Genomic DNA, 18,048 nt, shown 5'->3' with positions numbered 1-18,048 from the left:
AAGAGCTACCTTAACAATTTTGGAAGTAGGCAAAAACTTAGAAGAAGAAAATAGAATATTAATAATAAGAAAATGTGCTAATCAGATGTTTTAAAAGTAAGAATAAGGATCACTTTGTAAGATATTCTAGATTGATTAATGTTAGCTTTTCAAGATTGGTTAGAAGGGGCTCCATGTTCTTGGTCTTATATTCTTTAATTTACGTGAACAAATCCTAAGTAGAGAGTTGCATGTATTTGGTACCTAAACAGAGAGAAACTGACAGCCTATATTTTAAAACCCAGTGCTTTACAAAAAAACTTTGTTTTCATTTTAACCAATAACTGTTTTATATCATTCAAGACTGATTTTATTTTATTTTTTTAATTGAAGTATAGTTGATTTACAGTGTGTTAGTTTCAGGTATACAGCAAAGTGGTTCAGTTATATATATATTATATATATATATATAAAATATATATATAAGCTGAATATATATTCTTTATATACATATTCTTTTTCAGATTCTTTTCCCTTATAGAGTATTATAAAATATTGACCACAGTGCCCCGTGCTGTACAGTCAGTCCTTATTGGCCCTTATTGGTTATCTATTTTATATATAGTAGTGTGTATATATTATTCCCAAATTCCTAGATAAGTCAAGACTGATTTTAGATTTTTAAAGTTTGCTGCAACCATGTATTTTTTGAAATAGTCCTTTACTGAGTAACCTGGTTTTGTTTTTGGTAATAATGAACATTTTCATGCGTGGTCTGAGATTCGGATAAGGAATGGCATACTGGACCTGAAACTGCTCCAGAACATCTAGACATGTGGAGCCTGCAAATAGCTGTCATGTAACAATGAACTTCTCATTTTGCAGAGTACTAAACTGTGGGTGATTGAAGAGGAAATCATCAGAATTAAGGATGGTTGATTGAATCATCCTGTGCTGAAAGCTGCACTTTCCATGTGCACTTAGTGTACCCTGAGCAGGCAGTGCTGGGATAACTCACCTAGGGAAGAGTGTGGGCAAACTCAAAGGCATTTTGGTGACTATAGGCTGACTTAATCCAGTAAAACTCCTCTGTCCATTTCATCAAGAGGAGACTCTAGCGTGGGGTCACTGAAAGGAGACAGAAATCATCGGCACTGTACCTAACATGGTATTGCCTAGAACAGCAGATCTGCACACCCAGAACAGGGCTGGGAGGAAAAACCAGGAGGACTGTGTACATTAGAACCCCAAAACTGTTGTCCTGCTAAAGTGAGAGATCCTCATTGCAGCATGTGGCCCCAGGTGCAAATACCTGCTTCTCTGGGGAGGCACGTCTCTTCCTAAATGCACGTGCCTTTGAACACATTTATTGCGCCTAGAAATGTACTGGATGTGCATGAAAATACAGTCCAGGAAGTAATTAAGTGGCATTTGGGGTTTGATCAGATTTGGGGAAGGAAAGAAAGACTGCACCTTCTTTCTCTCGCCCTGTGTAAATTAAAATGTTTCTCGGGGTGTGAAATGCCTTTATGATGACCACAAACCTAGTAAAGGGTTAAACGTAACATGGTTAAGCTGATACACTTTTTTCAGGCTCATATTACATTTTTAAGTAAAGCAAAAGGGAGGAAACTTTTTTTTTTCCATTGACACAAAATGTGATTACTTGCTGTCCTCCTGGAAAGATAGATGATCAGCCTCCTGGATGAGGCCAGCTGGTATGTCTATAGATTAGATACAAAAAAAAAAAAATCAGTGGGTAGCTCTTTCATCTGTCCATCTTTTGAACCCTCTCTCACAAAACTAATTCATTAATGAAAAGATTTGGCATATTACATGCTAACATTGGAAGCTTTACCCAACAAGTATATTTCAAGGATTGTCGGAGCAGAATTTCCAGAGACAATTCAGTACTGCTGCTTCTTTTATTAACTTACCTTCTCCCCACACCCCGCCCCTCTGTATCAGATTTTTCTTTTTCACGCAATTCACTCTGCAAGCAAAAACCAGAGCTGAGGAGAGCTATTTGGAAAATGAAAATTTTCCAAATTTTACATGTTTGGTCATGTTACATGACCAAAAATAGCTTTGCAAGCTATTTTTAAAAATGTGTTTCTCTTCTGAGCTACTTAAGGTGTGAGCTGAAGGATTGGAAACATGAAAAATCCTAGTTGATTAAAATCCTGGATTTAGGGCTTTTCTTTTAGATGAAACTCTGCCTAACGAGAAAGTATTAATATTGAGTTAGGTATATAGGCTTTGGAACATAATAATTATAATGAGACCAATCATTTGTTAAATGTGTATTGTCTACTTCCCATCACATTATGTCACTGATCCTCAGAACATCTTTATAAGTCAGTGCTTTTATTTTCTTCTCCCTTATGTAGGAAACTAAGGCTTAGAAAGTTGAAGTAATTCATCCAAGTTGATACTGCTGTAAGAGACGGATTGGGGATTTCAAGAAGGGCCAACTGATGTAGAATCCACATTTTTAGCCACTCAATTATATTTTCATCATAATTCATAATTTCACACTGGTTGTGTCAGGAGGTGTGCAGATTGACCCGTTTTTGTGTGGATGGTGGTGTGGAATCTTGGAGTAACTGACACCCTTGTCTTTCTGCCCACAGGCCCCTGGGGAAGGTGTACAGGAGACTGTGGGCCAGGAGGATTCCAGAGTCGTGCTCTTTGGTGTTTCCATTTTGAAGGGTGGACGAGTCACCTGTCTAACTGTGATGAGAACAATAGGCCTCCGAAGGAAAGAAGCTGCTTCCGAGTCTGTGACTGGCACAGAAACCTCTTCCAGTGGGAGGTTTCTGATTGGCACCACTGTGTGCTTGTTCCTCCCGCCCTGGGGCAAGCCAGACCTCGGGCTACAGAGTGCGTGACAGCCCAGCATGGGCTGCAGCACCGGACGGTGCGTTGTGTTCAGAAGCTGAACAGAACCGTGGCTGTGAATGAGATATGTGAACACTTTGCCCCTCAGCCCCCCACGGAACAAGCTTGTCTCATCCCTTGCCCGCGGGATTGTGTGGTCTCTGAGTTCTCACAGTGGTCCAGGTGTAGCAAGGGATGTGGGAAGCAGTTACAGCATAGAACTCGCTCAGCCATTGCCCCCCCTCTCTATGGAGGGTTGCAGTGTCCCAACCTGACTGAGTCAAGAGCCTGTGATGCTCCCATTTCCTGTCCTCTTGGGGCAGAGGAATATATGTTTAGCCTTAAAGTTGGACCGTGGAGTAAATGTCGACTGCCTCTTCTCAAAGAACTTAACCTAAGTGGAAGAACCGTTCTGGATTTTAGCTCTGATTCGAAGGAGCTGGTCACCTTTAGACATCAAAGTTACAAGGCACATCACCATTCCAAGTCCTGCGACATAGAGATAGGTTACCAAACCCGCCAGGTTTGGTGTACAAGAAGTGACGGAAAAAATGCTACATTAAGGTAGGAGGCTTTCAGTGTTTATATCTTTGATTCACTTAAATATTTTACAGTGTAATTTTGTAAGATTTCTTTATGATTTTCTACAACAGGAAAATTGTAATCAGGTTTGCGATTTGAGTTTTTAAAAGTTTCATTTGAGAAGTTTTCAATTTCAAGTATAAGTATTTTAGAGTCTAGGCCAGCAGTGCTCTGAACTCTGGTGTAATTAGTGTAGTAGTGCAACCATATAGGATAAGTCATCTATTTTCACATATCTATTCTATCAATATGTCACTTAAAAAAATAGACCTTGTGCCATAACTATCCATCAACAAATGAATAGATAAAGAAGGTGTGGTATGCATATATATAATGGAATATAGCTCAGCCATAAAAAAGAATGAAATTCTGCCATTTGTAGCAACGTGGATGGATTCAGAGGGCATTATGCTAAATGAGATAAGTCAGACAAAAATAAATGCCATATGGTATCACTTATATGTGGAATGTAAAAAATACAACAAACTAGTGAATAAAACAAAAAAGAAGCAGACACCTACATATGGAAGGCAAACTAGTGGTTACCAGTGGGGGAGAAGGAAGGGGTAGGGGCAATATAGGGGTAGGGGAAAAACGGGGTTATTATGGGATTATATGAAACTATATGTGTAAAATTTTTGAAAATTGTAAAGCACTATAGAATTTAAAGAATCTTTCCTTCCATAAAAAAATTGGTCTTTTGTTACTACAGTAATAAAAGACTAAACCATTTATTATAATGATAAAAATTCAAGTTCACTCTCAAATTTGGGATATAAATTATGTAAATATTTATTGTTCTTCATGTTTATGTTTTTTAAAATTGTTTTTGGTTTGTTTTGATGATTAAGCAGTTTCTTTTACATCTGAATTGTAGATATTTTATAGTAGTGATAATACCAATAAGTTAATCCAAGAATGTTTTCTTTGGCATTGATTTAATTAAAAATATTAACTTGCACAGCAATAATTAGAATTATAAACCTATAGAGGGAATGGACTAAAACTTTTAAAAACAATAGTTTAGGGCTTCTCTGGTGGCGCACTGGTTGAGAGTCTGCCTGCCGATGCAGGGGACACGGGTTCGTGCCCCGGTCCGGGAGGATCCCACATGCCGCGGAGCGGCTGGGCCCATGAGCCATGGCCGCTGAGCCTGCGCGTCCGGAGCCTGTGCGCCGCAGCAGGAGAGGCCACAACAGTGAGAGGCCCATGTACCGCAAAAAAATACCCCCAAAAAACAATCGTTTAGGCTTCAAAATTATTTGTAATTGTTTTACTTTACATGGTCTTATCTTGATGTAAATCATAGAAATATGTTAAAAGTAGTATCTGTTTACTTTTCTCCTGAAAGGTCTTAAATGAAATCACTGATATATTACCAAATTTCTTCCAAATTAAGATGCCTTTCAGTAGTACTGGAATTACCAAACAATGAAATACTCATTGCTAGAATTGATCATTAGCATCAGTTACTGTTTTCTTAGGATCCACAGCTGGCTCAAAGACTACCTCTGCTATTTCAGAGCAAAGTAATGTGATGATTGTTTTTTTTTCTTTTTCCCATTCGACTCACAAATGAGCATATTTTATCTTTGATGCTTCTTTCTGATTTATGTGATGTAACTTGGCAAGTCCATTGAAGAGTGATTTTCTGCCTTTCATTGACTGCCTCTGTGAAGCCAAAAAGATTAAGCAGATGATTTGGTTGGGTGATTATTGTTTGAATACATATGTGTGATTCTGTACAAACATTGTTTCTTAATATCCTATATTGGATATTACACAGAATGTTTTCAGTCTATAGTTTACTTGTTTTTTTTTTACCATGTTCTATTTTTTATCAACAAATTAATAGACTTTACTTTTTAGAGTGATTTTAGGTTTACAGAAAAATTGAACAGCAGATCTAGAGCTCCCATGTATCTCCTCATCACTCCCTCTCCACACGTACACAGTTTCATGCACATATCTTGCATTAGTACAAGTTGTGTAATACATTTGATACAATGGATGAGCCAATACTGATACATTACTGTAGCCCATAGTTTACATTAGAGTTCAGGTTTTGTGTTGTACCTTCAGTGGGTTTGGACAAATGTATAATGGCATGTATCCACCTGTACTATATCATACACAATAGTTTCACTGCCCTAAGAATCTCTTGTACTGCCTCTACTGATCCCAACTTTCCTCTCCCCAGACCCCTGGAAACCAATGATCATTTTACTGTCACTTCCAAGTTTCAGCAGTTATAAATAAAGATGCTGTAAACATTCAGGTGCAGATTTTATGTGAATGTAATTTTCAACTGATTTGCCTAAATACCAGTGGGCACTGTTCCTGGATATTATGATAAATTTGTGTTCAGTTTTGTAAGAAATTCCAAAGTCTCTTCAAAGTGGCTTTATCATGGGAATTCCTTTTGCTTCACCCCCTGGCCAACATTTGGTGTTATCAATGTTTTGGATTTTAGCTATTTTAATAGGTGTGTAGTAGTACCTTGTTTTAATTTGCAGTTCCTTAATAACATATGTTGTTTAGCATCTTTTCATATGCTTATTTTCCATCTTTCTCTTCCTTGGTGGGGTGTCTGTTCAGATCTTTTGTCTATTTAAAAAAAATTTTTTTTATTATTGAATTTAGAGTTCTTTATATATTTTGGATACCAGTCCTTAATCAGATATGTATTTCAAAAATATTTTCTTCTAGTCTTTAACCTGTCTTTTCATTCTCTTAACAGTGTCTTTCACAGAGAAGTAGTTTTTTAACTACTAGAGCTAATCAATGAATTTGGTAAGGTAGCAGGATACAAAATTAATGCACAGAAATCTCTTGCATTCCCATACACTAATGATGAAAAATCTGAAAGTGAAATTAAGAAAACACTCCCATTTACCATAGCAACAAAAAGAATAAAATATCTAGGAATAAACCTACCGAAGGAGACAAAAGACCTATATGCAGAAAATTATAAGACACTGATGAAAGAAATTAAAGATGATACAAATAGATGGAGAGATATACCATGTGCTTGGACTGGAAGAATCAACGTTGTGAAAATGACTCTACTACCCAAAGCAATCTACAGATTCAATGCAATCCCTATCAAACTACCACTGGTATTTTTCACAGAACTAGAACAAAAAATTTCACAATTTGTATGGAAACACAAAAGACCCCGAATAGCCAAAGCAATCTTGAGAACGAAAAACGGAGCTGGAGGAATCAGGCTCCCTGACTTCAGACTATACTACAAAGCTACAGTAATCAAGACAGTATGGTACTGGCACAAAAACAGAAATATAGATCAATGGAACAGGATAGAAAGCCCACAGATAAACCCACGCACCTGTGGTCACCTTATCTTTGATAAAGGAGACGACAATATACAGTGGGGAAAAGACAGCCTTTTCAATAAGTGGTGCTGGGAAAACTGGACAGCTACATGTAAAAGAATGAAATTAGAACACTCCCTAACACCATACACAAAAATAAACTCAAAATGGATTAAACACCTAAATATAAGGCCAGACACTATAAAAGTCTTAGGGGAAAACATAGGCAGAAAACTCTATGACATCAATCACAACAAGATCCTTTTTGACCCACCTCCTAGAGAAATGGAAATAAAAACAAAAGTAAACAAATGGGACCTAATGAAACTTAAAAGCTTTTGCACAGCAAAGGAAACCATAAACAAGACAAAAAGACAACCCTTAGAATGGGAGAAAATATTTTCAAATGAAGCAACTGGCAAAGGATTAATCTCCAAAACATACAGGCAACTCATGCAGCCCACTATCAAAAAAACAAACAACCCAATCCAGAAATGGGCAGAAGACCTAAATAGACATTTCTCCAAAGAAGATATACAGTTTGCCAACAAACACATGAAAGAATGCTCAACATCATTAATCATTAGAGAAATGCAAATCAAAACTACAATGAGATATCATCTCACACCAGTCAGAATGGCCATCATCAAAAAAATCTACAAACAATAAATGCTGGAGAGGGTGTGGAGAAAAGTGAACCCTCCTGCACTGTTGGTGGGAATGTGAATTGGTACAGCTACTATGGAGAACAGTATGGAGGTTCCTTAAAAACTAAAAATAGAACTACTATACGACCCAGCAAGCCCACTACTGGGCATATACCCTGAGAAAACCATAATTCAAAAAGAGTCATTTACCACAATGTTCATTGCAGCACTATTTACAATAGCCAGGACATGGAAGCAACCTAAGTGTACATCAACAGATGAATGGATGAAGAAGATGTGGCACATATATACAATGGAATATTACTCAGCCAGAAAAAGAAACGAAACTGAGTTATTTGTAGTGAGGTGGATGGACCGAGAGACTGTCATGCAGAGTCAAGTAAGTCAGAAAGAGATAAACAAATACTGTGTGCTAACACATATATATGGAATCTAAAAAAAGAAAAAAAATGGTCAGAAGAACCTAGGGGCAAGACAGGAATAAAGATGCAGTCCTACTGGAGAATGGACTTGAGGATACGGGGAGGGGGAAGGGTAAGCTGGGACAAAGTGAGAGAGTGTCATGGACATATATACACTACCAAATGTAAAATAGATAGCTAGTGGGAAGCAGCCGCATAGCACAGGGAGTTCAGCTCGGTGCTTTGTGACCACCTACAGGGGTGGGATAGGGCGGGTGGGAGGGAGGGAGATGCAGGAGGAAAGAGATATGGGATCATATGTATATGTATACCTGATTTACTTTGTTATAAAGCAGAAACTAACACACCATTGTAAAGCAATTATACTCTAATATAGATGTTAAAAAGAAAGAAGTAGTTTTTTATCTTAATGAATTCCAATTTGTCAATATTTCTTCCATGGATCATTCTTTGGTGTTACATTGGAAAAAACATTACCAAACCCAAGGTCAAGCAGATTTTCTCCTATGTTATCTTCCAGAAGTTTTAGTTTTGCATTTTACATTTAGGTCTGTGATCCATTTTGAGTTAATTTTTTTGAAAATCTTGTGGTCTGTGTCTGGATTCATTTTTCTACATGTGAATGTCCATTTGTTCTAGCACCATTTGTTAAAAAGACTATCTTTTCTATATCGAATCGCCTTTGCTTCTTTGTTGAACATCAATTGACTGTATTTGTGTGGATCTACTTCTGGGCCCTGTATCTTTATTCCATTCTTCTATTTATCTATTCTTTGCCAATAACACACTGTCTTAAATACTGAGGCTTTATAGTAAGTCTTGAAGTTGAGTAGTGTCAGTCCTCTGAATTTCTTTGTATTTAATATTGTCTTGAGTCTTCTGGAGCTTTTGCCTTTCTATATAAACTTTAGAATCAGTTTGTGGATATTTACAGAATAATTTGCCAGGATTTTGACTGGAAATGCTTATAATGTATAAACAATTTGGGAAGAACTAACATCTCGATGATATTGAGTCTTTCTATTCAGGTACATGGAATATTTCTCCATATATTTAAAACTTCTTTGATTTCTTTCATCAGAGTTTTGTACTTTTTCTCATATTGGTCTTGTATATATTTTGTTAGACTGACAGTTAAGGATTTTAAATATTATTGGTGCTAATGTAAATGTATTGTGTTTTTATTTTCAAATTAAATTATTCATTATTGTTATACAAGAAAGCAGTTGAGTTTTGTATATTAACCTTGTATCCTATAACCTTGTTATAATTTCTTATTTGTTCCAGGAGGTTTTTTTTTTCTTTTTGGTTATTATTGCTCTTGTTGATCCTTTGGAATTATCTGTGTTGACAAGCGTATATTTGCAAAACAGGCAGTTTTATATCTTCCTTTCCAGTAAGTACACCTTTTATTTCCTTTTCTTGCCTTATTGCATTATCTAGGACTTCCAGTATGCTGTCCAGTAGGAGTAGTGAGAAGGAACATTCTTGCCTTACTCCTGATCTTAGCAGGACAGCATCTGGTTTCTCACCATTAAGTATGATGCTAACTGTAGGTTTTTGTAGATATTCTTTATCAAGTTGAAGAAATCCTCCTCTATTCCCAGTTTGCTGAGAATTTTTATCATCATAGGTGTTGGTTTTTGTCAAGTGCTTTTTCTGCATATATAGGTATGATTATATTATTTTTTTTACTTAGTCTGTTAATAGGATAGATTACATTAATTGATTGTCAAATGTTGAACCCTCTTTGCATACCTGGAATAAATTATACTTGGCTATATGATATGTATAGCCAAGTATACTGTTGGATATTATTTGCTAATATTTTTTATACATTGTTGGATATTATTTGCTAATAGTTTCTTGAGAATTTTTGCATACGTGTTCATGAGAGATATTAGACTTAGTCTTTTTTCATAAAGACTAAGTTTTTGTCTAGGTTTAGTGTTAGGATAATGCTGGTCTCATATAATGAGTTGGGAAATTTGTCCTCTGCTTTGATTTTTAGAAATGGATTGTCAAGAATTGATATTATTTTTTCCTTGAATTTTTGGTAGAATGAAACCCATCTGGGCCTGATGTTTTCTGCTTTGGTAGCTTATTACTTATTAATTAAATTTCTTTAATAGATAATAGATCTATTCAGATTATAGATTTCTTCTTGGGTGAGTTTTAGGAGATTGTGTCTTTTAAGGACTTGGTCCATTCATCTAAGTTAACAAATTTGTGGGTATAGGCTTGTTTATAATATTATTTTATTATCCTTGGGGTCCATGGGGATCATTAGTGGTAGTGATGACTTCTCTTTCATTACTGGTATTAGTGCTTTGTGTTTTTTCCCTCTCTCCCTCTCTCTCTCTCTATATATATATATGTGTATATCTATATCTATATCTATATCTATACCTATATCTATATCTATATATATCTTTTTCTCTCTCCCACTCTCTCTCTCTCTCCTTCCTCTCCCCCATCCCTCCTTTTCCTTAGTAACCTGTCTAAAGGTTTATCGATTTTATTGAACTTTTCGAAGAACCAGCTTTTGGTTTCAATTATTTTCTCTATTGATTTTCTGTTTCTAATTTTATTGCTTTCAAGTCTAATTTTCATTATTTTCATTGGGCTTACTTTGGATTTAATTTGATCTTCTTCTAGTATTCTATGGTGGAAGTTTAGGTTACTGATTTTAGATAATTCTTCTTTTCGAATATGTGAATTCAGTGCCATAAACTTCCCTCTAAGCACTGCTTTTACTGAATCCCACAAATTTTAATAAGTTACATTTTCATTCTGATTTAATTCAAAGTGTTTAATTTCTCTTGAGATTTCTTCTTTGCCTATGTATTATTTAGAAATGTTCTATTTAATCCTCTAGTATTTGGGGGTTCCCCAGCCATCTTTCTGTTTTTGATTTGTAGTTTAATTCCATTGTGTCTTGAGAGCATATTTTGTATAATTTCTATTCTTTTAGGTTTGTTAAGGTGTGTTTTACAGCCCAGAAATGTGGTCTGTCTTGGTGAATGTTCTGTATAATCTTGAGAAGAATGTGTATTCTGCTATTGTTGGATGAAGTATTCTATAAATGTCAATGATAATTCAGTTGATTGGTGGTTCTGTTCAGTTCAACTCTGTTCTTACTGACTTTCTGCCACTGTATCTGTCCATTACTGATAGAGGGGTGTTGAAGTCTCCAACTATAATAGCAGATTCATCTATTCTTTTTTTGCAGTTCTATCAGTTTTTGCCTCACATATTTTGATGCTGTATTGATAGGTGCATGCATATCAAGGATTGCGATGTCTTCCTGGAAAATTGACCCCTTTATGGTTATGTAATGCCTGTCTTTATTCCTGATAATTTTCCTTGCTCTTACATCTGCTTTGTTTGGAATTAATATAACTATTACAGGGTCCTTTGATTACTGATAATATGATGTATTTTTCTCTATGCCTTTGCATTTAATCTGTCTGCATCTTTATACTTAAAGTAAGTTTCTTATAGATAACAGTTGGATTGTGTTTATTTATCCACCCTGACAGTCTGACAGTCTCAGTCCTTTAATTGCTATATTTATATCATTGACATTTAAAATGATTATTGCTATATTTGGATTAATATCTATCATATTTATTATTTTTTTGTTCACTGCCCTTGTTCTTTGTTCCACTTTTTTATTTCCTCTGTTTTTCCATTTCTCTAATTTTAATTGATCATTTCATATTATGCCATTTATCTCCTCTTTTAGCATAACAGTTATTTTTTTTTTTACCATTCTCAATGGTTGCCCTAGAGTCTGCAATGTAAATTTACAACTAATCCAAGTGACTTTCACATAACACTATACCTTGTCACACATAGTGCAAGTACCTTATAAATAGAGTATTCCCCATCCCTTTTTCCCATCCCTTAAGACACTGTTGTCATTAATTTCACTTACCCATAACCTATAACCACCAAATACATTGTTATTATAATTTTGAACAACTTATCTATTAATTATGAATAAGAAAAATAAAATATTTTATTTTACCTTCATGTATTCCTTTTCAAACAGTCCTTCTTTATGTAGATCCAAGTTTCTAAGTGTCAACACAAATAATCAGTAAACAATCTATAATAAGGAACAGAAGAGAGTTTTATTCAAGCCAAGCTGAGGACTATAGCCCGGGAGACACATATTCAAAAGTACTTGAATGGAGTAAATGGAAAATGGAGGTAAAACCATAAAGTTACATAGTTGTTTGTCAAGAATTAGGATGGGAGCTGTCAAGAACTAAGGGTGCTTGATAAGCAAGGGTTATTTGGGGTCCAAAAATGGTTGCATATTTTACAGGGGGAGACCTTGAGACCATAAGGTTGCAGCTGGCAGCTGCTAGCAGATGTTGTTTTGAAAATGGTTGGTGGTCTCCCTGAGTTTGATACACTTCAGAAAATTCAGGTTCTCAGTGATGCAGGAACATGTCTGAAACCATATCCGTAATAGCCACCTGGATCCATTTTGGATGCCTGAACAATAGTTACTCCATTTTTATTTTTAAATGATCTTAAATGTGTCATCATGTGCTATATTATTTTCTTTTCTCTGAAGAACTTCTTTTAAAATTTCTTGCAAGGCAGGTCTCTTGGTGACAAATTCCCTCAGTTTTTGTTTCAGAAAGTCTTTTTTTTTTTTTTTTACATTTTATTGGAGTATAATTGCTTTACAATGGTGTGTTAGTTTCTGCTTTATAACAAAGTGAATCAGTTATACATATACATATGTTCCCATATCTCTTCTCTCTTGCGTCTCCCTCCCTCCCACCCTCCCTATCCCACCGCTCTAGGTGATCACAAACCACCGAGCTGATCTCCCTGTGCTATGCGGCTGCTTCCCACTAGCTATCTACCTTACGTTTGTCCATGCCACTCTCTCGCTTTGTCCCAGCTTACCCTTCCCCCTCCCCACATCCTCAAGTCCATTCTGTAGTAGGTCTGTGTCTTTATTCCTGTCTTACCCCTAGGTTCTTCATGACATTTTTTTCTTAAATTCCATATATATGTGTTAGCATACGGTATTTGTCTTTCTCTTTCTGACTTCCTTCACTCTGTATGACAGACTCTAGCTCCATCCACCTCATTACAAATAGCTCAATTTCTTTTCTTTTTATGACTGAGTAATACTCCATTGTATATATGTGCCACATCTTCTTTATCCATTCATCCAATGATGGACACTTAGGTTGTTTCCTTCACCGGACTGTTGTAAATAGAGCTGAAGTGAACATTTTGGTACATGACTCTTTTTGAATTATGGGTTTTCTCAGGGTATATGCCCAGTAGTGGGATTGCTGGGTTGTATGGTAGTTCTATTGGTAGCTTTTGAAGGAACTTCCATACTGTTCTCCATAGTGGCTGTAAAAATTCACATTCCTACCAGCAGTGCAAGAGTGTTCCCTTTTCTCCACACCCTCTCCAGCATTTATTGTTTGTAGATTTTTTGATGATGGCCATTCTGACTGGTGTGAGATGATATCTCATTGTAGTTTTGATTTGCATTTCTCTAATGAATAATGATGTTGAGCATTCTTTCATGTGTTTGTTGGCAGTCTGTATATCTTCTTCGGAGAAATGTCTATATAGATCTTCTGCCCATTTTTTGGATTGGGTTGTTTGTTTTTTTGTTATTGAGCTGCATGAGCTGCTTATAAATATTGGAGATTAATCCTTTGTCAGTTGTTTCATTTGCAAATATTTTTTCCCATTCTGATGGTTGTCTTTTGGTCTTGTTATGGTTTCCTTTGTTGTGCAAATGCTTTTAAGTTTCATTAGGTCCCATTTGTTTATTTTTGTTTTTATTTCCATTTCTCTAGGAGGTGGGTCAAAAAGGATCTTGCTGTGATTGATGTCATAGAGTTTTCTGCCTATGTTTTCCTCTAAGAGTCTGATTGTTTCTGGCCTTACATTTAGGTCTTTAATCCATCTTGAGCTTATTTTTGTGTATGGTGTTAGGGAGTGATCTAATCTCATACATGTAGCTGTCCAGTTTTCCCAGCACCACTTATTGAAGAGGCTGTCCTTTCTCCACTGTACATTCCTGCCTCCTTTATCAAAGATAAGGTGACCATATGTGCGTGGGTTTATCTCTGGGCTTTCTATCCTGTTCCATTGATCTATCTTTCTATTTTTGTTCCAGTACCATACTATCTTGATTACTGTAGTTTTGAGTATAGTCTGAAGTCAGGGAACCTGATTCCTCCAGCTCCATTTTTCGTTCTCAAGATTGCTTTGGATATTCAGGATCTTTTGTGTTTCCATACAAATTGTGAAATTTTTTGTTCTAGTTCTGTGAAAAATACCAGTGGTAGTTTGATGGGGATTGCACTGAATCTGTAGACTACTTTGGTAGTAGAGTCATTTTCACAATGTTGATTCTTCCAGTCCAAGCACATGGTATATCTCTCCATCTATTTGTATCATTTTTAATTTCTTTCTTCAGTGTCTTATAATTTTCTGCATATAGGTCTTTTGTCTCCTTTGGTAGATTTATTCCTAGATATTTTATTCTTTTTGTTGCAATGGTAAATGGGAGTGTTTTCTTGATTTCACTTTCAGATTTTTCATCATTAGTGTATGGGAATGCCAGAGATTTCTGTGCATTAATTTTGTATCCTGCTACTTTACCAAATTCATTGATTAGCTCTAGTAGTTTTCTGGTAGCATCTTTAGGATTCTCTATGTATAGTACCATGTCATCTGCAAACAGTGACAGCTTTACTTCTTCTTTTCTGATTTGGCTTCCTTTTATTTCCTTTTCTTCTCTGATTTCTGTGGCTAAAACTTCCAAAACTATGATGAATAACAGTGGTGAGAGTGGGCAACCTTGTCTTGTTCCTGATCTTAGTGGAAATGCTTTCAGTTTTTCACCATTGAGGACGATGTTGGCTGTGGGTTTCTCATATATGCCCTTTATTATGTTGAGGAAAGTTCCCTCTACGCCTACTTTCTTCAGGGTTTTTATCATAAATGGGTGTTGAATTTTGTCAAAAGCTTTCTCTGCATCTTTTGAGATGATCATATGGTTTTTCTTCTTCAGTTTGTTAATATGGTGTATCACATTGATTGATTTGCCTATATTAAAGAATCCTTGCATTCCTGGAATAAACCCCACTTGATCATGGTGTATGATCCTTTTAATGTGTTGTTGGATTCGGTTTGCTAGTATATTGTTGAGGATTTTTGCATCTATGTTCATCAGTGATATTGGCCTTGGTTTTCTTTCTTTGTTTCATCCTTGTCTGGTTTTGATATCAAGGTGATGGTGGCCTCGTGGAATGAGTTTGGGAGTGTTCCTCCCTCTGCTATATTTTGGAAGAGTTTTGAGAAGGATAGGTGTTAGCTCTTCTCTAAATGTTTGATAGAATTCGCCTGTGAAGCCATCTGGTCCTGGGCTTTTGTTTGTTGGAAGATTTTTAATCACAGTTTCAATTTCAGTGCTTGTGATTGGTCTGTTCATATTTTCTATTTCTTCCTGATTCAGTCTTGGAAGGTTGTGCATTTCTAAGAATTTCTCCATTTCTTCCAGGTTGTCCGTTTTATTGGCATAGAGTTGCTTGTAGTAATCTCTCATGATCTTTGTATTTCTGCAGTGTCAGTTGTTACTTCTCCTTTTTCATTTCTAATTCTATTGATTTGAGTCTTCTCCCTTTTTTTCTTGATGAGTCTGGCTAATGGTTTATCTATTTTGTTTACCTTCTCAAAGAACCAGCTTTTAGTTTTATTGATCTTTGCTATCGTTTCCTCCATTTCTTTTTCATTTATTTCTGATCTGATTTTTATGATTTCTTTCCTTCTGCTAACTTTGGGGGTTTTTTGTTCATCTTTCTCTAATTGCTTTAGGTGCAAGTTTAGGTTGTTTATTCGAGATGTTTCCTGTTTCTTAAGGTAGGATTGTATTGCTATAAACTTCCCCCTTAGAACTGCTTTTGCTGCATCCTATAGGTTTTGGGTCATCGTGTCTCCATTGTCATTTGTTTCTAGGTATTTTTTAATTTCCTCTTTGATTTCTTCAGTGATCTCTTCATTATTAAGTTGTGTATTGTTTAGCCTCCATGTGTTTGTATTTTTTACAGATCTTTTCCTGTAATTGATATCTAGAGTCATAGCATTGTGGTTGGAAAAGATACTTGATACAATTTCAATTTTCTTAAATTTAGCAAGGCTTGATTTGTGACCCAAGATATGCTCTATCCTGAAGAATGTTCCATGAACACTTGAGAAAAATGTGTATTCTGCTGTTTTTGGATGGAATGTCCTATAAATATCAATTAAGTCCATCTTGTTTAATGTATCATTTAAAGTTTCTGTTTCCTTATTTATTTTCATTTTGGATGATCTGTCCATGGGTGAAAGTGGGGTGTTAAAGTCCCCTACTATGATTGTGTTACTGTCGATTTCCCCTTTTATGGCTGTTAGTATTTGCCTTATGTATTGAGGTGCTCCTATGTTGGGTGCATAAATATTTACAATTGTTATATCTTCTTCTTGGATCGATCCCTTGATCATTATGTAGTGTCCTTCTTTGTCTCTTCTAATAGTCTTTATTTTAAAGTCTATTTTGTCTGATATGAGAATTGCTACTCCAGCTTTCTTTTGGTTTCCATTTGCATGAAATATCTTTTTCCATCCCCTCACTTTCAGTCTGTATGTGTCTCTAGGTCTGAAGTGGGTCTCTTTTAGACAGCATATATATGGGTCTTGTTTTTATATCCATTCAGCCAATCTGTGTCATTTGGTGGGAGCATTTAGTCCATTTACGTTTAAGGTTATTATCAATATGTATGTTCTTATTCCTATTTTCTTAATTGTTTTGGGTTTGTTATTGTAGGTCTTTTCCTTCTCTTGTGTTTCTTGCCTAGAGAAGTTCCGTTAGTATTTGTTGTAAAGCTGGTTTGGTGGTGCTGAACTCTCTCAGCTTTTGCTTGTCTGTAAAGGTTTTAATTTCTCCATCAAATCCGAATGAGATCCTTGCTGGGTAGAGTAATCTTGGTTGCAGGTTTTTCTCCTTCATCACTTTAAATATGTCCTGCCAGTCCCTTCTGGCTTGCAGAGTTTCTGCTGAGAGGACAACTGTTAAGCTTATGGGGATTCCCTTGTGTGTTATTTTTCCCTTGCTGCTTTTAATATGTTTTCTTTGTATTTAATTTTTGACATTTTGATTAATATGTGTCTTGGCATATTTCTCCTTGGATTTATCCTGTATGGGGCTCTCTGTGCTTCCTGGACTTGATTAATATTTCCTTTCCCATACTAGGGAAGTTTTCAACTATAATCTCTTCAAATATTTTCTTAGTCCCTTTTCTTTTCTCTTCTTCTTCTGGAACCCATATAATTCGAATGTTGCTGCGTTTACTGTTGTCCCAGAGGTCTCTGAGACTGTCCTCAGTTCTTTTCATTCTTTTTTCTTTATTCTGCTCTGCAGTAGTCATTTCCACTATTTTATCTTCCCGGTCACTTATCCGTTCTTCTGCCTCAGTTATTCTGCTATTGATCCAATCTAGAGTTTTTGTTTTTTTTTTTTTTTTTTTTTTTTGCGGTATGTGGACCTCTCACTGTTGTTGCCTCTCCCGTTGCGGAGCACAGGCTCCGGACACGCAGGCTCAGCGGCCCTGGCTCACGGGCCTAGCCACTCTGCTGCATGTGGGATTTTCCCAGACCGGGGCACGAACCCGTGTCCCCTGCTTCGGCAGGCTGACTCTCAACCACTGCGTCACCAGGGAAGCCCTAGAGTATTTTTAATTTCATTTATTGTGTTGTTCGTTGTTGCTTGTTTCATCTTTATTTCTTCCAAGTCCTTGTTAAATGTTTCCTGCATTTTGTCTATTCTGTTTCCAAGATTTTGGATCATCTTTACTATCATTATTCTGAATTCTTTTTCAGGTAGACTGCCTATTTCCTCTTCATTTGTTAGGTCTGGTGAGTTTTTATCTTGCTCCTTCGTCTGCTGTTTGTTTTTCTTTCTTCTCATTTTGCTTATCTTACTGTGTTTGGGGTCTCCTTTTTGCAGGCTGCAGGTTCGTAGTTCCCGTTGTGTTTGATGTCTGTCCCCAGTGGCTAAGGTTGTTTCAGTGGGTTGTGTAGGCTTCCTGGTGGAGGGGACTAGTGCCTGTGTTCTGGTGGATGAGGCTGGATCTTGTCTCTCTA

The 18,048-nt window shown here is 36.3% G+C and overlaps 1 protein-coding gene across 1 annotated transcript in view; it reads left to right on the top strand.

Moving 5' to 3' along the window:
• Positions 1 to 18,048, top strand: part of THSD7B (thrombospondin type 1 domain containing 7B) — a 778,062-nt gene that overhangs the window by 181,341 nt on the left and 578,673 nt on the right. Inside the window, exon 2 of the mRNA XM_060152966.1 lies at positions 2,613 to 3,423. Within this exon, the coding sequence (XP_060008949.1) occupies positions 2,613 to 3,423 (811 nt within the window). The remainder of the gene's footprint in view (positions 1 to 2,612; positions 3,424 to 18,048) is intronic.

The sequence above is a fragment of the Lagenorhynchus albirostris genome, chromosome 6, assembly GCF_949774975.1.
Source record: "Lagenorhynchus albirostris chromosome 6, mLagAlb1.1, whole genome shotgun sequence".
Lineage (NCBI taxonomy): Eukaryota > Metazoa > Chordata > Mammalia > Artiodactyla > Delphinidae > Lagenorhynchus > Lagenorhynchus albirostris.
The sequence above is the reverse complement of the archived record's forward strand: the minus strand, read 5'-3'. Positions and strand labels throughout refer to the sequence as shown.